The following is a 26,175-nucleotide window of genomic DNA, read 5'->3' on the forward strand; positions in this document are numbered from 1 at the left end:
CAGCGATCGTTTTGTCAAAGGCACATGCATCAATTTTATGCATATAAAATCAAAACTTCTAATGTTAAATGAGTTTTCTTACGTTCTGGATGTCATAAAACAAACTAGTCTGTTTTGGTCGGCCTCGATCGAAACTCGATCGTTTACGTTTTTTTTTCAGGTTGTCCAGTCCAATGGTGTCAAGCTCGTAAGTCTGTAGGGGTGTAACGATTCATCCACTGCATCGATGAATCGATTTATTTTCCTACGATCCAACTACAACGATCTGTGCTCGGCAAGTTGGCCTTCCGGACGACATACATCGATCTAATATCGTTTTAAAAGGTAATCAAATCGATTGTATCGATACTAGGAAATAACGCATTGGATTTAATCACGTCAGACTTTATATTGTGTTTTTTTAAGCACTTTTAATGATAAAGGCGTTAAACGTTGCCCGATTCAGTCTGCCTGTCTGTGACGTCATCGTCACGCGCCAGCAGCAGCACAAATCAAACATAGCATGATGGCGGATAGCAGAGGAGAAGCCGGCGAGCGGGAAATTTTTCTATGTTAAAAAAACAACAGGTAAACCTACTGTTATTAATTCAACCTAAAAAAATTGGTTGCACTTTATTTTAAAATTGTATTTATTATTTCTGTGTTTAAAAAAAAAAAAAACCAACAGGTAAACCTACTGTTATTAATTCAACCTAAAAAAAATTGGTTGCACTTCATTTTAAAATTGTATTTATTATTTCTATGTTTAAAAAAAAAACAACACACAACAGGTAAACCTACTGTTATTAATTCAACCTAAAAAAAATTGGTTGCACTTTATTTTAAAATTGTATTTATTATTTCTATGTTTAAAAAAAAAAAAAAAAAAAAAAAAAAACAGGTAAACCTACTGTTATTAATTCAACCTAAAAAAAAATTGGTTGCACTTTATTTTAAAATTGTATTTATTTCTATGTTAAAAAAAAAAAGGTAAACCTACTGTTATTAATTCAACCTAAAAAAAATTGGTTGCACTTTATTTTAAAATTGTATTTATTATTTCTATGTTAAAAAAACAAAAAAACAGGTGAACCTACTGTTATTAATTCAACCTAAAAAAATTGGTTGCACTTTATTTTAAAATTGTATTTATTATTTCTATGTTAAAAAAACAACAGGTAAACCTACTGTTATTAATTCAACCGAAAAAAAATTGGTTGCACTTTATTTTAAAATTGTATTTATTATTTCTATGTTAAAAAAAACAACAACAGGTAAACCTACTGTTATTAATTCAACCGAAAAAAAATTGGTTGCACTTTATTTTAAAATTGTATTTATTATTTCTATGTTAAAAAAAAAAAAAAAAAAAACAGGTAAACCTACTGTTATTAATTCAACTGAAAAAAAATTGGTTGCACTTTATTTTAAAATTGTATTTATTATTTCTATGTTAAAAAAAAAAACAACAGGTAAACCTACTGTTATTAATTCAACCTAAAAAAATTGGTTGCACTTTATTTTAAAATGGTATTTATTATTTCTATGTTAAAAAAAACAACAACAGGTAAACCTACTGTTATTAATTCAACCTAAAAAAATTGGTTGCACTTTATTTTAAAATTGTATTTATTATTTCTATGTTAAAAAAAAAAACAACAGGTAAACCTACTGTTATTAATTCAACCTAAAAAAATTGGTTGCACTTTATTTTAAAATTGTATTTATTATTTCTATGTTAAAAAAAAAAACAACAGGTAAACCTACTGTTATTAATTCAACCGAAAAAAAATTGGTTGCACTTTATTTTAAAATTGTATTTATTATTTCTATGTTAAAAAAAAAACAACAGGTAAACCTACTGTTATTAATTCAACCGAAAAAAATTGGTTGCACTTTATTTTAAAATTGTATTTATTTCTATGTTAAAAAAAAAAAACAGGTAAACCTACTGTTATTAATTCAACCTAAAAAAATTGGTTGCACCTTATTTTTGATAAACATATATATTTGATAATATTGTAAATATTTTTGTGTTGGAAAAACAAAAGCAGAAGTTTTAGAAGTATTTTTTTTTCCAACCTAAAGTGTTGGTTGCACTTAATTCAAATAAAACGTCAATGCATTTGCCACTAATTGTTTACTTGTTTGTTTATATCCATAATGATACCTGATTCCCTTACAAGAAACAACAGGAATCTAGAAAACTTCACCTGCACTGTCCAGTATCCAAGTATTTATTTCAGTCACACTGGTTTAATTTTTGGCTAAAAAGTTACTGAATCGATTTCAAGTCACTGAATCGTTTTGGATCGTATCGTTCTAAATGAACCAAAATTGTCCTTGAATCGTATCGGCAACCACGAATCGTGAGTCGAATCAAATCGTTGTTAAAACAAATCGTTACACTCCTATAAGTCCGTGCTACGTTTGAAATAAAATGCAAGTTACCATTGCAAAAATACCTACAGCAGCTCCGATTTGAATCATATACTACATTTCGGCTTACGTTACTTACCCTCGCAAAAACGACGATTATTGTCCTTTAGAAGTCTTATTCCAACGACATTCTTATCTAGTGTTTATTTATACTGTTTATATTGTTTGAGTGTTTAGTCCATGTCTAGTTCCTATCTAGAGTGTTTATACTGTTTATATTGTTTGTTTTTTTCAATTATTCTATTTTTATTTACTGCATTGCCTGTTTGTATCGTGGGTCAGAGAGGACTGATATTTCATCTGTGCTGTATGTCGAGCATGTATAGCATATTTGACAATAAAGTTGACTTGACATGAACCCAGCCACAAACGAAAACCTTATAGGCTTCAAGACTTTTGAAAGCTTTCATTTGATTCTTCGTGTAAAACGATGTTTGGACTACCAGATAATTGGAAATGTCCGGAAACTGTAAAGTACGTTTGGAAAGTTGTTGAAATCGCTTGAAAAGTCCGTCTCTTAAGCTGTAGGGGTCCAATCCATCGCATAAATATACAGTATATATTTTTTCTTAATATCTCGATTTTGCTTTTACTTCTAGTCTGTTAACAGTCAGATGTAGAATGTTTTCCGCAAGATGACGACGGGATGCGTACTTCGCTTGGACGCCATCTTTGATTGTTGCCCATCACTTGGAAACCGGAAGTGAACCAGGAGGCAAAAAAAAAAAAAAAAAAAGTCACGTGATTGCAAACAAAGAATAGGATTAGGAGGAAATAAGCCGTGTTCATAAGAATACATTTTAAAGGAAAAAAAATGGATTAGAAATGGAAATTTTCACCCTTTTCTTCCACAATGTGATTTATTTCATATTGGGCAGGAATAATGACTTTGGCGTTGGAGACGCACGACTGGTTCTTATTGTTGGCGTTTTTTTCTTTTCCCAAATCACGAGTACACGCTTAAAAAGGAAAAAAAAAATTGAAAATGTAGATTTATTCAGTCAGTTAGTCTTTATAATGCATTTGTAATAAAATAAAACAAATCAGACTCCTGAAATCCGTAAGAAGCAGCATGATCATGTGCTGTATTAGACACACATGAGCTCTGGATAACTCATGGTTCTATCAGCTGGCCACGGAAACCTCCATGTGGGAGAGTCTGAGTCAGCAAATGCCACCGCTCTCGAGGGAAAAAGGAGAAAGAAACAGAGCAAAAATAGAGATGTGATGGAAAAAAAGTGAGTCATTTAATTCGACTAGAAGCCCAGGAGCGGGCCGAGTCTGATTACCGATTTCCCCCAACCCAACTGACATACCATATAGAGATTTCTAGACTTCGGAATGAGGTTCTATCTGAGAACTGTATGATTTAGCCATGAAAGTTTCAACCCTTGATTTTCTTTCTGTATTTTTAAGCAATACTTTGGTGCAAACCTTTCACCTATTTACAGCAACTATAGCTGTTTAGCCAAATATGTCAAAAGAACATTATAACTCCAACCTCTTGGATGTTTTGACGATAAGAAATGTTAAACAGGACCCAAAAGATGCGAAACTGGATGCCACCCCACCCATCCAGCGCCTCCCTGCCACACATACAATCTGTGGTTTGCTTCGCTGTACCGTGCCGTGCCAGGATATTAAAAGGCGCATATGAAGTTTCCTTTCATCCAATGGCTGCACCTTCAAGACGTCCAATAAAACAAGAACTCTTTGTCATTAGGGTTCTCCTTTTACACAACAAGGACACGAGGCTTTTGAAGTAAACTAGGGCAAAGTAAAGCTCGCATCCTGATTAAAGGCGGAGTGTAGCAGCTTTAGAGATCACAAATCACTACGAGTTTACGATTGGTCTTATTTGTATGTGGGATTAGAAAGAGATGATTTTTTTTTTTCTCTAAATTTTGGTTCATTCGGAACAGAAACAAAATTCTTACGAACCTGCTCCAGTGTTCCATGACCCTCTCTTTAGTTAGGACAAAATAAAGGAAAGGTTAATATTGTTCTTTACAAATAAAAGCCTACACTGCTTATAGGAGGCCAAGTGCCTGAATAAAATCAAGCGCTGCATTTTAACCAGAAATGTGTATTTATTTTTTCTATTTTGCTGTGCCATTTGTTGCTTGCAGAACTGGATTTTCCCTTTCGCCATCACTCCATTGTTAAAAACTCGACGAAGGCTGCTATTTAACGTAATCTCTTCCTGTAGCCAGGCGTTTAGGAAGCGACAAGGTCTAGACAGGAATTTAGGCCTATCGGGAAAACATTTCGGTTTCTTGAAAACACACTAGCACGGATAAGAACGACTTATTAACTGAGTGCGAGGTCTTTACGGGAAATTATTACACATACAGGACACTTCTTCAATGGAATACAAACAACTACTCTATTCCCTTCTAGCGGGTTTCGTTCATTTGGTTTGATAGCATGCAATATTGTTAGCATATCGCTTATCCTACATGTATTACGTCACGTCACTCTACCCAATGGAGAATGAGCGTCGAATATGGTTTACGATACTGCGCGTTGTCAAGACAACACAACGTCACACAAATATCCAGTGAGAAACTTTTCTGCTACGTATGCACACAACCATTTCTGTGTTTGCTGGGAAAGAGAAAAAGACGCATTGAACACCCAAAAGGCTACCAAAACTTCATTATTCTTCACGCAGATTTACAAGAGAAAAGCATACCAATGGACATCGAAAAACTGGAAAAGACGCACGTCGGGGACATAAAGCTTGTAAACAAACATAGCCGCTAACAAGCACCGAGTCGCGGGTAAGCTAGCGTCCACCTTCTCCAACACTACTGATGAACGCGACACCGGCTGGAAGGTGACTGCACTGCCGTGCTAACAGCACCAAGTCGCAGGTAAGCTAGCGTCGGCTTTTAAGTATGCTGATAAGAAGAGTGTGCGTATGTATAATAATAATAATAATAATAATAATAATAATAGCATGATATTGAACTCCTCTTCGACTCGTTCAATATCATGTAGCTGAATGGAATATCTCTGATATACCATGAAAAAAAGCCAGCCAATATTATTTAAATAATCGGCCCGAGGTATTGACAGTACGGATATTTTCCCGTAAAGACCGAGCAAACGAGGTTAATAACGAGTTTATTATATGGCTTTTTTTTTATTTCTATGATTAAAACGGATGGTCATTATAACAAGGCGTGACGCTGCTTTCAGTCACGTGATATTTGTAACGCAGTTGAGTCACACATGCAGAATAAACGGCTAGCAGTTCCAAAACTGAATTTATTTCTCCACTCGAGTAATAAATGACAAATGTTCTGAGAAAGATAAAAATATAATCTATATCGGTTTATTTTTCAATGAACAGGTTTTTTGCTTTTTGAGAAAAGGCGCCTTGGAAAGTTAGTCCGTAATTGCCCATGGGCATTACGGGAAAATTCTGCCTGCCAAGGAACCAATCAATCAGAGCACACGATTTTACCGAAAGTAGCTTATACTAAACATCATTAACACCACACTTTTTTTTTTTTAATATAGCTTTTCACTCTGTTTCTAGTTCATGTTTACATTCAACAAACAATTCTGTTCGTTTTCAGCTTCCGAATCCCTGACTCTACCATACTTTTGCTCATCTTAAACCATGAATCAAGCATTTAGTGAGCCCTCATCCGCACCAGACCCTCGGTAGAGTGAGTACTCTTGATTAGTTAAATCCCTCAAGACTGACATAATTAAAACGGTGTCATTTTGTGCTGGCAGGAGGCCAGATTTCTTGGTTTTATTTTAACGACCGTGGCGAGAGGAATCTGTTTCTGGATCGCTGTAAAGGGCAACTTGTGCACATCTAAAAAGTTAACTATTTGGCAACGTGAGTCATTGGCTGGTTTTCAGAAAAAGGCATAGCATCGTCATATACTTACCTAATAACAGCTGAAAGACATAAAACAATAGTCCGTAGACACTGTTTGACTGATTTATTGCACTGTTGTTACCAAAGATGGATCCCAACAAGCCGAATCCTCGACCCCATCTACAGAGAGGAACACACAGACAGGGTGGTGCATGAGGATTATAAGAAAAGAAAAAACCCACACCACTATCATTATGTCTAAAGGTTAAGATCAGTGCCTTCTCTATTTGGAACACAAAGAACAGTAAAGAAATCTTTGGCCTGAATAAAAAGTCACAAGATGATGAGCAAAACAGGGAAATTTAATCTTGAAAGTAGAACAGAACTTCCCCTTGAGCAATCAAACCATCACCTTTAGCCCTAATCAGAGCAATCGTGCAAGATGAAATTCGAAATAAAGGGAAACTCTGAGCACAAGAAACCTTCAACTGCATCACATTCAACACTCAAGGATTATAACCTTGTCCTGTATACCTGCTTCAGAGGGCGATAATCTACCCTGATGGATGCACGTGATGGAGCTGGTAAACATGCCCCTGCTCCCCTCCCTGATATGCCACCGCATCATGCCACCACATTGATAAAGATGGACTTTACGCCCTGATATTGCTCTTGCCCCAAATCTATATATTACGGCAATGACGTTATTATGGCAGTCAGATTACGATAGGACTTATCAGCCTCCTGTATACCTGAGGACGAGTTGCCGAGGCACGACGCGAGTTTGCATCAATAATTACATTCGCCAGCCGACCTCCAATATAATTACACAGCGTGTTTAGAAATCTAATAAACTAGGCCAAAAGTGAGAGCTGACCCAAGTCAACCCCAAACAAAATCATGTGCATTAATACAGACAAATGAATATGCACGAGTACTTATGAGGAAAAGTGAGTTTTGGCCTGTAGTGATCTGAATACAAAACACTTCCGGTTCCTCTCTCCAACACCATAAGGCTGAGAAGTCACTACTTCAACAAGTGGACAAATCAGACGTTAGGGATAAGGCCAAAAAAAAAAAAAAAAAAAAAAGTGTTTCCCCGGTAACATGAAATACTAAAATAAGGTCGGTAGGTATGAAAAAGTTTTTTTTTTCTTAATCTTTTTTTATTTTGTTCGAAAAAATTAACACAAGTAAACATCTTACAAAATAGTATTTTGGCACAGAATCCTTTATACCACACATCATAAAATAAAAGTGTTTTAAATCTTTAAACGAATAAAAAAAAAATATATTGCGAGAGTTCAAGTTATGATCTACGGAAGCGTATTGCTGCCACACAAAAAAAATTGGCTTAGAATCAAGTAATTACATGAAAAGATATTGTTAACAAGGTTATCACGTTTTTACAATATATTTATCATGTAATAATATAACATCACGTAATTTCATGATACGAAATTATCACGTTATTTCATGATATTTTCATGTAATAACGTGAAAACACCTTATCAAGAAATAACGTGAAAATAACGTCCTAGGCTAGGCTACTTCCATTAAAAGCAGACGGCCTAGCCTAGCCTACTGTAGAACTTGGGTCGAGCAAAAACACCGAGCAAAAACATGGCTGAATCCTGAATGACTCCTATTTGTATAAATAGGGGACTACATAGGTGGCAAAACGTAGTGTTTTTCCCTGCCATGGAAGTGCACTTGTATACTGAAAAGGAAGCAATTTGCATTACAGCCTTGAATGAGGATTCAAAATGGCGGCTCGGCTCAGTTTTCCCTTCCTCCTTCAGTATACAAGTGCGCTTCCATGTTTATGCAGGAGGGCTGATAGAAGTGGCGAAACATTTTACTTTTTATCGTTTCTTTCACAACTTGAATGCGTTGAAACAAAAAATGACGACAAACTAACGCCACTTACACTAAAATATCGAGGGAAATTTGTAATAAAAACTTTACGGTCGGCAAGTTCGATGCGGAAATTCTCGATCGGTCAGGTTACCGAAAACACACTTTTTTTTTTGGCCTAAGCAGAAGTCATATCTGGGCCATTTGATTTTTTTTTTTAATTAATCGTGTCCCAATGGATAAGTAGGGTTAACAACAAGAAAAAAAAAGATTCTCTCTTGGTATGCAACGTACTTCATGTTCATATGACCTACTCGGCCTAAATCCCACTGCCTGCTGCACCACGCACATCGTCACTGAAAGGCTCGATTTGACCTCCTGGAAAAGGTCACATAGCTTTGATGATCTGAACAAGATTATTTATTCCATTAGTAAAAAAAATTCCTGTCGATGCTTCAACCGTGTCCTTCCACCACGATATTAGGCATTTAGCAGACGCTCTTACTCAGAGCGATGTACAACTATTTTTTTTTTTTACCTAATCCGCATGTCTCTGAAGTGAGAGGAAACCCACGCAGACTTGAGGAGAACATGCAAACTCCACACAGAAAGGCCCGCCATCAGCCGTGAGGTTTGAACCCAGAACCGTCTTGCTGTGAGGTGACGGTGCTAACCACTGCACCACCATGGTGTCAAGATATTAAATTTTAAAAGCACAAAAAGTAAAAATTGTTCTGCAAACGTGATTAAGGCTTCGTATCTTTCTCTGGTTGGTGGATGGGACAAACAAATAAATAAAATTAAATTAAAACGTTTATCATGGCGACACCAGAGCCATCTGGGACTGGTAGTCTCATCTCATCTCATTATCTCTAGCCACTTTATCCTGTTCCAAAGGGTCGCAGGCAAGCTGGAGCCTATCCCAGCTGACTACGGGCGAAAGGCGGGGTACACCCTGGACAAGTCGCCAGGTCATCACAGGGCTGACACAGACACAGACAACCATTCACACTCACATTCACACCTACGGTCAATTTAGAGTCACCAGTTAACCTAACCTGCATGTCTTTGGACTGTGGGGGAAACCGGAGCACCCGGAGGAAACCCACACGGGGAGAACATGCAAACTCCGCACAGAAAGGCCCTCGCTGGCCACGGGGCTCGAACCAGGACCTTCTTGCTGTGAGGCGACAGCGCTAACCACTACACCACCGTACTGCCCGACTGGTAGTCTAAGACAGCAAATTTGGTTGTGCCCTGTGGGTGGGTGGGACGGATGGTGTGGTGTGGCCCTCTCCTCTCGCCACCCTGTCAATCAGTGTCACTAAAGAAACATGGACATCTCTGAGCTCATGTGTGTGGAAGAGGGCAAACAGCACAGTATGTGTTACACCATCCTGCATCATAGCATGAGCAGCAATTTGAAAAGATGCGGTTGCCTGGTTTCATGCATCTCAGAGCCTTCACTCTTTCCAGCAAGTAACAGTCATATAATCAGGGAGAGTTGGCTGGTGGGTGGGAATTGACAGGTGACCAATTTTGGGGAGACAAGATCAACTGTGAGCTACTGCTCACTTACGTGTAACCCCCCCCCCGTATCACAATGCAAGCGATCGAAGGAATAGGACACTTATTACGAATGTTGACGTCAACAAATAATTAACCCTGAAACGAGTAAGTAAAGAGCAATGTTCTCCCCAGGGATTTCAAATAGCATCCTGGTAAACTGCCATTTTGCTTCTTGAAATAGCGTCAAAATCCACCCTATTTGTTTCGTAAATACATTCAGGAAGTTGATGTGCGACAGACCTGAAAACGGTCCACACGGTATAGAACTCCAAGCTGAAACTTGGTACCAAATATCAAGCAGTTGTGATTTGTAGTTGCTAAGAACTGTTACAAAAATTTTGTAAATCCATGCTGTGTTTCTCGTAAATACATTCAGTCGGTAAACAGGAAGTTGATATGCGACAGACCTGAAAACGGTACACACGGTATAGAACCCCAAGCTGAAGCTCTGTACCAAATATCAAGCAGTTGCTAAGAAAAGTGTTATGAAAATTTTGTAAATCCAAGCTGTGTTTCTCATAAATACATTCAGTCGGTAAACAGGAAGTCGATGTGTGACAGACCTGAAAATGGTAGACATGGTATAGAACCCCAACCTGAAGCTCGCTACCAAATATCAAGCAGTTGTGATTTGTAGTTGCTAAGAAAAGCGTTACAAAAATGTTGAAAATCCATGCGTGTTTCGTAAATACATTCAGTCGGTAAACAGGAAGTCGATGTGCGACAGACCTGAAAACGATATACATGGTATAGAACCCCAAGCTGAAGTTTGGTACCAAGTGGCTATGATTTGTGGTTGCTGAGAAAAAGGGTGTTTCAGACGGACGGACAGAGATAAACCAGTATTACACTACACCCCCTCCTTCGGAGCAGGGGTATATTTTATTTATTTTTTTTTAAATTAAAAGGGGGGGACGGACCCAGTGACAGCTTAAATAAACTGCTTCTCCTGGGCACTTGGGGAGCTGAATTGTCCATATCTGAATTAAATCATAACACTAAACAATAATAATGAACTTATTAATAATAATGGGATTTGGGTGCGTGGCCCCCTAATTCAAACCATCTACATTTTCGCAGGTTAAAATCCCACCGGCCCTTGTCCTTTCCTGAAATACCAAACGTAAACCTTGATGGCAGCACACATGACAAGACTGACCTCCTACTGGTTGCTGTTAGAAAGAGAGCAAAGCAACGTTAGCCTGGGCCCGCCCATCCTAACCGTGACGCAACACGAGGGCCTGTTGCGAGCTTAGTCTGGCCAGGCAAGCTATCTCCAGCTCTTCCAAGCTCCGGAAAAATCGGGAGCCAATCAACTTTGAGCATCTCCAACGGCCCTGGGTAGAGGCGTGTTCAAGGCAGTGACGTAGTAGAACTGCGACCGGAAGCCATAGATTGTTTACAGAATCATGCTGTATTGAAAGCATTCAACGGGAAGTTCTCACTGAAAACGGAGCAAAGAGCAGCCCTGGAGGTATTTATTGAAAGGAAGGACGTTTTCGCCTTGCTCCCGACCGGCTTCGGTAAGAGTTTAATCTACCAGTTAGCCCCGCTAGTAGCCAAATCAATGGGGCTCAGCGAGAATCCTATCGTCGCGTCACATACGTCAGAGGAAAGAGTGATGTGATTGGTTTAAGCTTCGTCACAGCCTTTTCTGGCTTCGACCAGTAGCAAACTGAGGCATTTCAGGGAGGCGGGTCAACCACGCGCTCTGGGAAACGGTTGGGCTGAATATCTTGGCCAGACCAATAGCTCGGACAGCTTTGAAGTCGCGTTAGCCAGGCTAAAGCAACGTTGCCCATTACATCCCAAAACCATAAGTGCTGACGCAAGTCCGCCTCGGCTATCTGCATTCCTGCTATTCGTCTCGGTTTTATCTGTGCGCTTTTAAAAAGGATTAAACATGACTTTGTATACTGTAATACGAATAAAGGCTTTCGATTTAATCTAATAAAGAGATTAAAATAAAGAAAGGATGACGGGAACTGGCCAGAACCTTGATACAAGACAAAATAATCAAAGTGCCTTGGTGCAGGATTAATACAATAAACACAACTTTAAAAGAACATTTTAACTTTGGAATCGTAAAACTGACCAGGAAACCCCAGTTAAACAGCACGCACATGAAAAACAGACCATGACGTTAACATTTCCAGACTTATCCTTTACACAATTATCCTAATTGTTTGTTTAAATCAATCCAAAGCACAGGAACAAACCTGATGATAAACCAACTCTGCAGCTTTTAACCCAAACATCTGCTCTGCAAAGGAAAGCTGACTTTTGTGATGATCCAGTAACAGCCACTGGAAAGGAAACCACAAACTGGCAACGACGAGGTCTCGTCTCTCACACACACGCACAGCAGCCTACATAGCGTCTTCGATTCAGACCTGCGCACACAGTTCAGCGAGAACGCATGACGACTCTTATTTATTCTATCGGAAAGTAAAAAGTACACTAATAAACAAATCCATCAATCGCGTTCTACACCGAACTTCTTTTTGAGCAACATATTATATACGGCGTGTAATTGTATTGTTTGGATTTATGTATGAAATCAGCAACAGAACAGGTTTTAAGAAACCCTTAGCTAGGAACGTTTAACGCCACTCAGTACTAAGAGCTCTTAGTAGGGGTGTATTCAGACCAGGATAGTTCGATAGTTCACTTGCTTTGGTCCGAACCAAATTTTTTTTTATTTTTTCATTTTGGTGCGGTTCGCTTTCACACTGTACATTTTAGTAAGCGGACCAAAATCTGTCAACAAAGCCACGCGCCCTGAGGTCGTTCGGCTGTTGGTCAGAGACGACACGCGCACAAAGCGTTAAGTTCAAAAGTAGTCATGGAGGCTTTCCGTGCTGTTATTCTTTTTAATGTCATCAAAGCTATATGTTTTTTCCAGTTTTTACTGTTTTCACAATTGTGCGATTACTATGCTGTTGTACAAGTAATTTATCAACGACGACGACAAAGGGCAAGGCGGCTACGGAGGGTAGCGCTGATGAGCGCACATCATGTTGTGACAGTTCTGGCTCTTCACGCAATAGATTAATTTCTTTTTTGCGTCGCTAGTACCGCCACTTTTTGAAAGAATGTCCCTGATTTTAATGTAGGTTTGACGGAGTTTCTTCACTTTTAGCCAACATTGTTCTGGGGAGCGCGTGAACCCCTTCTCCTTCATTTTCTCACTGAATACAGCAAATACGTCGGCATTTTTGTGTGTTCTCTCCAAAAGCTCAGATATGTGGACATCTGCCCATATATCCACAAGGGTACGCGTTTCTTCCTCGGCCCACATTTGCCCCCTACTCATTTTTTGTACTCTGTAGTCTAGCCTACCACTGGTCTGAATGACTGAACGACTGTTGTAAGGTTCCCTTGACAACCGAAACAGTGCTTGCGCTTTGCGGTGGAGTGTCAAGACTCTGTTTCCCATAATGCTCGACAAACGACGGAAGCTCCCGAGGTACAAAAAAGCAAAACTGTCGGATTAGGTCCAGTCTGCTTTCACACCTCCAAAAGATCCGCACCAGGGTTCCTTTAGTCCGGACCGAGTCTGACCTTGCAGCTCGGTCTCGGTCCGCTTGTTTGGTCCGGACCAGAGTTCGGTGGTTTGTATTCAGACCAACCCAAAAGGTCCGGACCAAGGGAAATTTGGTCCGGACCAAACAACGTAGGTGTGAATACGCCCTAAGATTCGCGTCACTTCTACAGCAATTTTCTAAAGTCAAAGGAACCTCGCAAATATAAATCACAAGCTGATACAAGCAAGCCGAGACAAACAATCCACAGATCACTTCAAAAGTCACGACAGTTCAGGGTGAAGAGTTGCATTTTATTTAGATAACTACTGATACAGTTAAGTGAGTACACGATAAGTGAATCATGTTCTTTTTAAAGGCTGCGTTTATAGCAATATGGACAAACGTACTACGCAATCACAATGCAGTATAACAGTTAAACATCTGCCTGCATTCATTTCAACCAACGTTATAAACCTACAAATCCGAGATAAAGTGCATCTATACCAGAATACATGCAAAAAGAGTCGGTTTGCATAATGTAGGCGCCTGCAATATCACTAAAACAAACAGAGCGATAAGAAAGAACAAATAAAATACCATTCAGCCTCGGTGATTATCAGTACGAAGCAATGTGACAAGTCTAGGTGTGGTTGATACGGCCTTCAAATATTGGGCAATTTTGTAATAGTAATATTTTAGAACAATAATGCAGTAGTTTCACTTGGGGGGGGGGGGGGGAATACAGGCGCTAATATGCACGCAACAATTCACGATTTTATTTTCCCACAATATTTTTTGGGGGGAGAAAAAAAAAAGCAGCATTTATTTTCCTATTCTTTATCAGCTTACGTAAATATTCCTTTTGTTAAATTAAAAAAAAAAACTTTTGTTTTCTTTATAACCAACAGAAATTATTTGCACACATGTGTAAAGGTTGGCATACAACATACCCAGAGCAGCCTGGGGAGCAATTAGGACTTCGGTGCCTTGCTCAAAGGCACTTCAGCCATTCCTGCTGGTCCAGGGAATCAAACCGGCAACCTTTTGGCCCTAGAGCCACTTTTCTAACTATTGCTGGGTTGTCAGTCACGTGAATTTTCTTAGCAGTTTCACCAGAAATGAAATAGCTGGCGGTCTAAACGGCTGCCGTAGTGCAAACAGCTAGCGATAAGTTATCAGAGTACACTCGTAATCTAGAAGCCGCTGCTCGCTTTAGATATATTCAGGAGATTGCTATGTGCAATGGAATCGACCCCTACAGTCTGGGAAAGAAGGATCTGTGATACGATCTCGAACACTACCCTTCGGTCGAGTTCCCAGACATCTCGAACTATCTGGTGTTGCAGACGTCCTTCTACGCCACAAAACAGATGAAAGCGTGGAAGAGTATGGAGGCTTACGACTTTTTTGTACGTGGCTGGGTAAAGGACCTCGCCATCAAGTCGCTGCCGAATGAATCCTGTGTCGTTTTTGCCCGAAGCTTTTCGTTCGCGTCTTTACAACGAAGCACTGCAAGTGTAAACAAACAGGTGGCTCGATTCTCACTTGTGTTCACTCTTACTGTATCTCGCACCTAAATCATTCACAAAGATCATCAGAAACCCCTTTAAAGACCCGGATCTTAGTTAAACAAGACGGAGAAGTGATCACGGCGCATTGTGACTGTACGGCTTGGGAAGAATTTTATCGCGACCTTCATGCATATGGACTTTGAGGAGTGAGAAGTAAACAAAGAAACAGCTGGGGACTTTAGCGCTTCGTGACTAAAAGAAGTACCGTAAAATAACGACAAATAGCAAGAAAAGTACTTGGGAAACACTAAGGACGTAGCTGAGAGGGAAATACCGGTACAAACCTTTCACCAAGTGATCTTCGACTCGGCTCGCTTCGCTTCGATTTCAGTGAGCGGTTCAAAAGCCGCCTTTCTCGACGTCTTTTTGTGAAATCCCGTGTTCGTTCATCTTTTTTTTTTTTTTTATTAGTTCACGGTAGGGCTGTAACGATACATCCAACTCACGATTCGATTCGTATCGCCATTTTTGACCCACGATTCGATACACCCACGATTTTTTTTTAAATGTATTTTTAAAGTAGTAAATTTGACTTATTAACATTTACTTACTTACATTAACTATTTAATAAATAATTCAGACCACTGCAGAGAATGAGTAATATGTATGCAAAAATGAACAAATGTATATCCAAAGATTGTTTTATTTCTCAAAATAATACTGTTGAGCCGGAAGCTCTGGTTTTTTCGGTTCTGAAAAAGTCATTTTTCCAAATCGTGTAAATCCGTTAAGATTTTTTTTTTTTTTTTTTGGGGGGGGGGCCTCTCTCACTGTCTCACTCTCATAGGGCCAATGATTTTCTGTGATCGCGGAAAACAGATGGAAATTACGGAATTTTTATGGTGAAACATTGCTCGCGTGTCAAAATGTAACTGCCGCAGAAGGCTTCCGCCCAAGCAGACATGCCTTCAGTGTTGCCAGATATTGCTAACGTTTTCCACCCCAAAATATGTTCAAAACCAGCCAAAAAGCACCTAAACCCGCCCAATCTGGCAACACTGCATGCCTTTCCGGTCAAGTGATTGTGATTGGCTTGTGGCACACCTAGCCAGCCAATGAGCTGCTTGTTTACAGATTCGCTCCCCGCGTCGCAACCAGAATGGCGACCGCTTAAAAGAAATGAATGCTCTGCCAGTGGCGAGTGTGGACGTTGCGTGACTCGCAGAAGATTGTCGCAGGTCAGCGAAAAAACGACTTACTACTAGATATAAAAAATAAAAGTAATTTAAGTAAGTTTAAAATGTAATTTAAATAAAAAGTAAAGTATTCATAAATTGAAGTTTGGAAGCACCTCTGTTTTTGGGCTGAGGTGACGTTTGAAAGGGTGTACCGCAATTCTGCCTTCTTGTATCGCGACACGGATTGTGGCTCTGCGTATCGCGATTTCGATACGCATATTGTTACAGCCCTAGTTCACGGGGAACCCAGAAGAAACTCATCAGTTTCACGATTCAAACACCACAAGCGTAAGGCACTTTTCATGCGAGCAATACACCTTCTCCGTACAAACGCTTTATCAACCGAGGCCATGTACACACGTAGCCGGGTATTTTTAAAACCAAACATTTCCCCCCCCTCCGTTTATAAAAATGTTTTATCCACACCACCTCGTCTTCGAAAAAAATCCCTTCCACACATAACCGAACATCTGCGTTTTCAATCACATTCATAAGCATTCCAAACCTGTAGATGGCATTATTTCCCCAAATCCTACCCCCTAATCACATCAGAATAGCCCTCTGTTGGCGTCACTTCCGCCTAAACATAAAACATGGCGCCAAGCTCGTTCGTCTGGACAGACTCGGAGACAGAATTGCTTCTAAACACAATTTTGGAGTATAAACTTCAAAAGACGCAAGAAGGGGGCGTCGTGGCTCAGGTGGTTAAGGCGCCATACCATGAATGCGGGCGACCCGGGTTCGATTCCGGCCCGAGGTCATTTCCCGATCCCTTCCCCTCTCTCTCTCCCGCTCATTTCCTGTCTCTACACTGTCCTATCCAATAAAGGTGCAAAAAGCCCAAAAAAATATCTTTAAAAAAAAAAAAAAAGACGCAAGAAAACGTTGATTGGGAATCTTGTCAAAGCAAATATGTGGACATATTGACCCTGTTTTTGGAGCAGTAGTTGGGCTTCTAAAATTAAACATGTAAATAGCACCTGCACAATAATTAACGCTTTCAAGGCACTACTCCGATCCATTACTCTTTGTCCATGCTTAATCTGGCTTCTGCAGTAAACAAAGGTCGCACGTTTGACGTCAGGGCAGATTTGTTGTCATTTTTTTGGCGCAGATTGTGACGTTCTAAAACGTAAAACTCCGGTTATCTTGGTCTACACGAAAAGGCATACACGGAGTTTTCAAAAATCTTCACTTTGCCCGGAGTTTTTTTTAAATATTCGTTTTTGATATGTTTTCATGTGGATGACAGGCCAAAACGTAGAAAAATATCTTCGATTTAGCACAGGGGTTCTCAACCTTTTGCAACCTGGGCCCCACCAAAGCTGGTTCATTGCAGTTGGGGGCCCCTCTTCTCGCCCCGCCCCCATCCCCCCCCCAAACACACTCACCCGCAGTGACGCCACCCGACCTACAGCACCTTATATCGACCGACCGACCAACCGACAGATAGATAGATAGCCCTGGGCTAGATTATTATTATTATTATTATTATTATTATCATTATTATTATTAGTAGTAGTAGTAGTAGCAGTAGCAGCAGTAGTAGCATTATCCATTCCATAGAAATACATAGGCCTATTATCATTATTAGGCTATTGTTATAATTGGCAGTAGCACCACTTTTCTAATCTGCTTTCGGGCATTATTATAATTATTATAATTATTATTATTATGGCCTATTATCATTACTAAGCTGTTGGCAGTAGTACAAGACTTATGTTCTTTCAGGCATTATTATTATTATTATTATTATTATTGCTGTTGTTGGTTGTTGATATTATTATTATTATTATTATTATTATTATTATGCTATTATTATTATTAATAGGCATCATTATTATTATCATTATTATTATTATTATTAGTGTTTTTATTAGGTATTTTATTAGGCTTATCATTAGCTGGCTATTGATATCATTGGGAATTGGGACGAGGCGTGAATTTAGGTTTTACTTTTTACTGTGCCTTTGTGATCTGCATTTGCGTTAATGCGAGACCTGAGCCTGCTTTGCCTTACAAAGATCCTCGATTCTTGGCGAAATGTTTGACAAGCACAGTCTCAAGTCATCCTCAATTTGCGCACGATTGCGATATTTCGTTTTGAGCGCAGTCATTTTTGAAAATCCTGCCTCACACAAGTAGGTCGATGCGAATGGGATGAGCAGTTTCAAGGCTACGTCACACAGTTGCGGGTACTCCTGCATCAGTGCTGCCCAGAATGTCGAAAGAGGGCATGAGGTGAAGACTGCCTTAAGTCTACGGTCACTCTTCAGCTCAATAAGCTGTTCCTGCATGTCAACTGGAAGTTCGTCAGCAGTACACACAAATGGATCTCGAACCCACGCAAAAGAGCGATAATCCTCTGTGAAGTATGCCGCAAACTGTTTTCTCATTACCGACAGGTGCTCTGACGCTGCTTGAAAGACAGATGAGAAATCGTGGGAAGTGCCTGCATTACTGATAAAGTCTGCAAGGCTTGGGAACATATCACAGTTCCCCCGACTGATGCGGCCACACACACAAGATTTTATGATAGATTGATGATAGATTTTATAATAGTATTGATTTGTATGTAATAGTCCAATGTCCTGCATTTTGACATGGGTAAATGTGTTGCATCTGCTTAGCTACTATAGCCTGTTAGCCCCAGATTTTTTTTTTCCTCCATACATGAAGCCTACTCGCGACCCCCCTGGAGTACCTCCGCGCCCCACCAGGGGGGCGCGCCCCCCCGGTTGAGAACCACTGATTTAGCAGATACCCGGCTACATGTGGACGGGGTCTGAGCTTTGGTAGACCACCAGCTAAAGTTTTGAATAACTAATGAGGCAGATGTGACGTCACGTGAAACCCAGCAGTAAGGCCATGGCTTCCCCTATTAACCTATTAACCATCATCCTGTTCGACTCCCCAGTAATCTTTGAGGAGTATTTCCACTTCCCGGGCACTACAATCACTCAGGACCTTAAGTGGGAGATGAATACCTGCTCTCTCACCAAGAAAGCAGAGGATGTACTTCCTGCAGCAGTTAAAAACGTTCGATCTGCCAAAGACAATGATGGTGCACTTCTACACCACCATCACCGGGTCCATCATCACCCCCTCCATCACTGTCCGGTACGCTGCTGCTACTGGCGGAGAAAAGGGCAGACTGCAGCGCATCATTCGCTCTGCTGAGAGGATGACTGGCTGCAACCTTCCATCTCTTCAGGACCCGTACGAGTCCAAGACCCTGAGGAGAGCAGAAAGGATTGTGGCCGACCCCCTCACCCTGGACGCAAACTTTTTGAACCACTCCCGTCTGGTAGGAGGTTACGGTCCATTAGAACCAAAACCTCACAGCATAAGGTTAGCTTTTTCCCCACTACAGCTGGCCTCATCACTAAGGTCAGAGACCCCACACTTTCAACCTGTGACATTAATGCACTTCGTCTCTGAACTGCGATTTTGCACATTTCATGGTCTTCATTCTGTGAACTTTTATTGCACATTCCAGCTCACGCTGTACAGCTTGGCTATTTATTTAACCCATTGCACATGTTCACATACCCCTTAAAAGGGAACTGAAGTCATTTTTAAACTTGCTTTATTTCTTAATTAACCTGTTATTCAATTACGTTTTCGGTTTTAGTAACCTTATATCGTGACTCCTATTGGCAACTAATTGCAATTAAATATTATACTTACTGGCCTGTTCGGTTTTTAGCCGTGTTAAATTTAGTTCGTTTGGTCCACGGCAGGCGTCGCTTATCCGCGCGATCTTCACGAGACTTGTGCGAGACTTCGAAACGTGAAGCGTCAGCCAGGTGTCAGTGCCGCCATTTTGAAAACTGTTTTCCAAACGAAATGTTGCACAAAAACGAGTTTAAATGACGATTACTGCCTACTTTTTTCAAACTTTCCTGATTGCTATTAAAACAAACAAAACTTCCGGCTTGATTACGTCAGCATTCGAAAGAGGGCGCGCGCATCTTTTGACAAGCCGTGTCCGAAATCGCTCCCTACTCACTATCTAGGGCACTATATAGTGAGGACACCATTTTGTAGTGCTGTCCGAAACCTTAGTGTACAACGATGGTGACTAACCAAAGCAATATATCCCATCATGCATTGCGGTCGCACTGAAAGAAATCAAATTAAAAGTCTCAAATTTGATTTAATAAAAGGCAGCGGCAAAGAAGAAAGGATTCAGCCTTGATTTAAAAGAACTGAAAGCTGCAGGTACTTTGTATTGATTAATGTGGGAAATGCGCTCAGTATAATATGGATTCATCACAAAAACACATGCATGTGTTTATTATTTTGAAAACCCACCAGCCGACTGATCTGGCACGTTTTAATCGTGCGACAGTAATGACGTAAATACCAGCGTGACGGAGTAGTGTCCGAAAGCTTTTTTTTTTTCATTTTACCAATGAGCTCACTATATAGTCCTCTACATAGTAATTCTCTATATAGGGAGTACGGAGTAGTGAACAAGAGAGCGATTTCAGACACGGAACGTCGGCAGATGTCGGTCGCTTTGATTTCCGCTGTACGTTTTACTTCCGTCCTACGACGTCTCGCACAGGTCTCAACGAATCTCGTTTACAGCCATTGCTTTGACATATGGACTGATATATTACAGAGCATATTTCAAACACTCGTAACTTGCTACAGCAGTGACAAAATAGCGATCGAAAATGCATTCCGATATTTAATAAAATGAGAAGTAGAATTTTGATAAAAAATTTGCATTCAGTTCTCCTTTAAACATGTCCACTTTTCAACTTGTACACTTCAGATTCTTCTATTTCTTATTCTACGTATATAGCTACTTTTTACTTTTGCTAAATTCTTCTAGCTTAACTGTTCAAGCACCAGTCACCAAAGCAAATTCTTTGTACGCGAGGGCAATAAACTGGATTCTGATTACCTATTAACTAAAATATTCCCTTTATTAAAAATCAATCACTAAATCGGCCCTCTGTTAATAACCGTATGAACATTTGTACTGCCCTTTATTTGCTTCTCTTTTCGTTAGCTTTCTGCAGGCTGTAAAAAGAGAGAGAGCTCTAATTTCTTGTTAAACCTATTTGTAGTTGTTACATTAACGCCATTCAGCAGACGCTCTTCTCTAGAGTGACGTACAACATACCCAGTGCAGCCTGGGGAGCAGTTGGGGGTTAGGTGCCTTGCTCAGGGGCACTTCAGTCATTCCTGCTGGTCCAGGGAATCGACCCGGCAACCTTTTGGTCCCAAAGCTGCTTCTCTAACCATTAGGCTTCCCCTAGTCAATCACACAATAGCTCTTCCTATGTTAAAGCTTTTGTATATGCTTGCGTGGCATTAGCACTGTGTTACTTCCGCATATCGTGAAGTCAGGTACTGTGTATTCCCAATATTGCCCTCTGCTATCTCAACAATACAATTACAGCAAGGAAAAACTAATTACACACCCTGATAAGAACTGTGACTTTTTTTTATTTCATCGATTCAAATCATCAAATTTGTATTCGAGATATATATTAGTTGCATTCCTAGCATTCAAACTTCAGTAATTTATCATCAGGGTCAGCGATGACGATACACTCTCTGCATTTCTTTCTTGTTAAACGCATCATGCGAATGAGTGACTCGCGCTTATGTGTTTAACAGCAACTCGACACTAGTCATGCGTTATCTGGATAACATTTTTCAATAACTTCCCAAAAGCAGCTTGGTGTAACCATCTGATTAAAACACAGGCTGAGCCGGTTAACTTGGTGACTCGCTTGCAGTTATTTTAAGAAACTGATTAATAAATAACGGAGATTATTTTCATTGCAATCCTGCTGTGGAATACTGCTCAAGCAGCCCATCTACTGTATCGCATTAGCGGCGCTAATTCATTCACCGCACGGCACAAAAGCTAATCTGTTAATTAACATTACAGAGCCATGATCACCCGGGGCACTGGGATACTGCGGAAATCTGATACCGATCGATGTTTATTTAATAATCTTACAAATAAAAAGGATTTAATTGATGCACTTCACTGGAGATAACCGTTTAAAATTTACCACATACAACGATTACATTCAAAAACTCCTCCAATAAATCAATAAAATGCAAATTAAACAAAGACAAAAAAAGGACCTGTAATCCAGTCTAATTTTAAAAAAAGAAAGGAAAATAATGAAGGCAGATCGTATTTGGATCCAATTCAGGATTTGCTGCTGATATTAGTCCAAAGCGTAACAAATTTCGGCTCAGGCCCATCACTAGCCCTTTTATCATTCGACAAGTGCCCTTGCACGCACGCACACACGGATGGATTTTTCATGGGGCGGGATGGTTTGGAACAGGCCATCTAAAATTGGGATAACATTTACCCGGGACGGGTATTTGAGGCAGGTCGTCTAGCTTAAGCTTGATTAGCGTTGTTACGCACGCCAGTGTTTCCCACAGAAATTTTGGAGACTATGGGGGCAAGCCATGGGGGGTGGGGGTGGGGGGGGTGTTTAAAATTGAGTGATATGTTAAATATTAAGTTATTACTGAAAAACTATTGATTAAAAAACACAGACACTGAGAAATGGTCCTATAAACAACTTTACCAATATAAAAGATTACCAGGACTACAAAAATGCAGAAAAATAGGCTTTACTTATCCAAATGCTCCTGTTGGTTCAAAAGTTAAAGTGCAGAGAACCTCACAGCACAACATGAAGTTACCTTAAAATATAATATAAATGCCTCAGCTTTCATGTAAGAAAAAAAAACTATTAATACTAGTACTGTGTGCAGGCAGTCTCTCCTGAAGACTAAATTAAACAATAATTATAAACTAATAAAATAAATGGCTCAGGCTTCATAGAAGAAAAAAAACAATTTGAACAGAATCTCACAGTATGATGCTGAAGCTGCCTAAACAATGGAAAATAAAATACCATTTTGGCAAAAACGTTGGCATCCATTAATTTCTTGTATTAAGTAAAAAAAAATATGTTGCCAGATACTGCTGACGTTTTACAGCCCAAAATATGTTCAAAACCCGCCAAAATGCACTTAAAACCGCCCAAATTGTGCGGGAAACCGCCCAATCTGGCAACACTGGTGGCAGTAATGGCTGCACTCATGTCGAGGATGTAAACACAATCTGGCAACACAGGCAGCAGTAATGGCTGCACTCGTGTCGAGGATGTAAACACAGTTGACGCGGCAACGGACATACATGACATAGTGGATGTAATTTACGTTCACAACTTTTTTTGCTGTCAAATATTTAATATTAAATTTTGTAACTCGACTGACAATAGCCGGCGGCATAACAAGCCATAGCCGGCGATTTGCCGCTGGTGACCGGCTACTTTTGAGACCGCTGCGTGTATGAACTCCATCTGACTGAGGATATCCAGATCCAGAGGATTACAGTCATTTACACTTATTCACGTCATCAACTTGTGAATAAGTGAGACAGAATCGAAAGCATCCAGCTGATTCGGTGAAACGTCTCTCTCTCTTTCTCGCCATCCTTACAATCAGACAGACCTTTAACCCAGATAGCATTAACTGTAATACTCAGCAAAGAGTGTCTCACATACCAGAGCATAATGACGACGTACATAAGATATCCTGAGTGATTTGATCTCCGATACCCCTTTTCCACCAAATCAGTTCCAGGGCTGGTTCGGGGCCAGTGCTGGTGCTGGTTCACAACTCGTTCAACTTGCGAGCCAGCTGAGAACCAGTTTGCTTTTCCATAGCTCGCGGTGCTAAGTGGAGCCACGTCATTACATCGCTGTATACGTCAGTTACGGCGCTACGTTTACATAAACCTTGGCGCAAATATCAAAGCAAAAACACGGAAGAAGCAGCAGCAGCAACAACAACAATAATAATAATAATAATGGATGACTTCGCGTTTGTACAGCTGCGGCTTCTCGGCGCTTAAAAATGGCGATCTTTCGCGGTCTTGTTATTGTTGTTGGTCTTAACAACTCCGCCCCCCCGCTGACGTAAGCGGCTCTTTCCTCTGGCCCAGCAGAGAGTTGGTGCTAGCCTGGAACCGGTTTTTCTGGCCCCAGAGCCAGTTCTTTGTCAGTGGAAACAGAAAACCCGGTTCCAAACTAAGCACTGGCCCCGAACCAGCCCTGGAACTGCTTTGGTGGAAAAGGGGCACGAGTGAATTTGAAATGCATGAAACTGGACATAGAGGGTTACAATCTGTCCCGTTTCAACTGGACTGCATTCGTGACCCTCAGAGATCTAAGCAAGCATCTTTTCCAATTTCCTCAAAAGAATACAAGCTGGAAGGAAAAACTAAACAGCCCTCGAGAGCCGAGCCGAGCGTGGCCTGCTGTAATAAAGCCTGGTTTACTAGTACAACACTGATGGCATCTTTCGCTTTTCAATGCGAGACTGATATCAGACAGGAGATCTGATCTGAGCTCAGCATCCTCACAGTAATCAAGTGACGCAAAACGTCACAGGTCTTGGCAGGACCCTCTAACGTTCATGATCATGATTCGTATCCAATTCACAGCATAAAACACATCTGATTTATTTCCAAACAGCAGCTCTTGATTTGCTATATTTGAAATCATGGGATTATATTAGAGTGCTTATTCGAATATGGGTCGGTCTCAGAAACTGGGTGCTGTGGGGGTACCCCACTAAATATACTCTCAGTCAATAAACTATATGGTTTTGAATGGTGATGTTGGTTTTAATTTGAAATAAAATGATGAAAGAAATAATACAGATAAAACTAAATCTTTGATGTGAATACTCTATTCAGAATTTGGCAAAAATTCTGCAAATTTGTGGAAAAATGGTGGCTTGATCTGGGACATGATAAACGGTTGACTACATCGCATTCCCTTAAAAAGGTTGTAGTCCACTGAAAAGTCTACAGTTATCACTAATTGTATTTTAAGTTGTAACTTTATACACCTAAGGATTGGTGCGCTCACAGAATAATCATAACCGTAATAAAACATCATGTGAAATATTTGATCACCGTTGTAACTCCATTTTCCGCAGACTCAAACCCAATATGATCGCATGTTTTGATCTAAACGGAAAGCCTCAGGGTCAAGGCCACGACCTCACCAAAAGTAGGAACTTAAAATCACTACGCCATATAAAAATTTAGTTATAAATCTGCGATTTTGTTTTTTTAAAACGAAAGCTGAAAGTTAGGTATAGAATATGTTTCTTACAGAATATGTTACGATGGTAGCTGGTCTTGTATGAATTTCTGAGCTATAAAACGAGTTGTGATCTATTTTTTACCGTAGCGTGTTATTTGTTATTTAAAGGTGAGTTTTGACGGTTTTATTTTGTTTTAGTCTGGCAGTATAAGGCAACAGAATGTTTCTTTTTCATCTTACTTTCATATTTCGTAGTGTTTGCGTATTTTTGGCCAATATTTTGCAATCATGGTCAATTTAGATCGAACTTTTGATAGAATCTACGGCCAGTCATTTTGCCCCGCCCCCGCCTCGCGCTCCATCCGGTGCTGTAGTGATGTCCCGTTGCTCGTGCGCCGCAGCAGAGACCCGCGCGACCTTCAGCCGGTACAGTCGCTGTTCTTTTACCACCGCCGTTATTCTCATCTTCCCGGTGTGTTCTTGATTTTTCCATTGTGTCCTATTTCGCCATATCAAATACCCAAACTGTATCATATTATTCATATTTAAGTGAATAATCAATTCAGTCATCATAACTTGGCATTTTTAACCCAAGCAATCAAAAAGAGGAAATTTATTAATCAAATAAATTAATTCTTCATGATGGAGTTATTTTATATGGAAATCAATTTTACAAAAGCATTTGAATTGTAATCAAAAACATTTCCACAGTGGAGGCCAGATAAAGCAAGATACTATCTTTATTCTTATTAAACATGACAAAAGAAACATTGAGTGTTCGGTAAATGCAAAAAAAAAGTAAAATTAGAAAATTTATTTTTTGACCATAATGTCCCAAATGAGAGACCAGTTTCTGAGACGGGCCCATATAACTTTTTTATAGTAATAACTAATTCATAGGGACTTACGGGGGCAGACGCGCCACATAATCGCAGATTAACAGATTTTTAAACTGTCATTTAACAGAGGAAATCTCATCGCACATGGTTTATAGCCAACTCGGTGCTATGTGCCCTGTCGGCTATCAGCTCATGTACGATTGGATTTTGTGGAATAACTCTTATTCTATCCACATTCACTGGATTTTGAGAAACC

The 26,175-nt window shown here is 40.0% G+C and overlaps 1 protein-coding gene across 1 annotated transcript in view; it reads right to left on the minus strand.

Annotated features, from left to right (window-relative positions):
- Positions 1–26,175, minus strand: part of vkorc1l1 (vitamin K epoxide reductase complex, subunit 1-like 1) — a 42,017-nt gene that overhangs the window by 3,189 nt on the left and 12,653 nt on the right. Inside the window, exon 2 of the mRNA XM_060912942.1 lies at positions 6,330–6,439. Coding sequence (XP_060768925.1) covers positions 6,330–6,439 — 110 coding nt within the window. The remainder of the gene's footprint in view (positions 1–6,329; positions 6,440–26,175) is intronic.

This window comes from Neoarius graeffei, chromosome 28 (assembly GCF_027579695.1).
Source record: "Neoarius graeffei isolate fNeoGra1 chromosome 28, fNeoGra1.pri, whole genome shotgun sequence".
Taxonomy (NCBI): domain Eukaryota; kingdom Metazoa; phylum Chordata; class Actinopteri; order Siluriformes; family Ariidae; genus Neoarius; species Neoarius graeffei.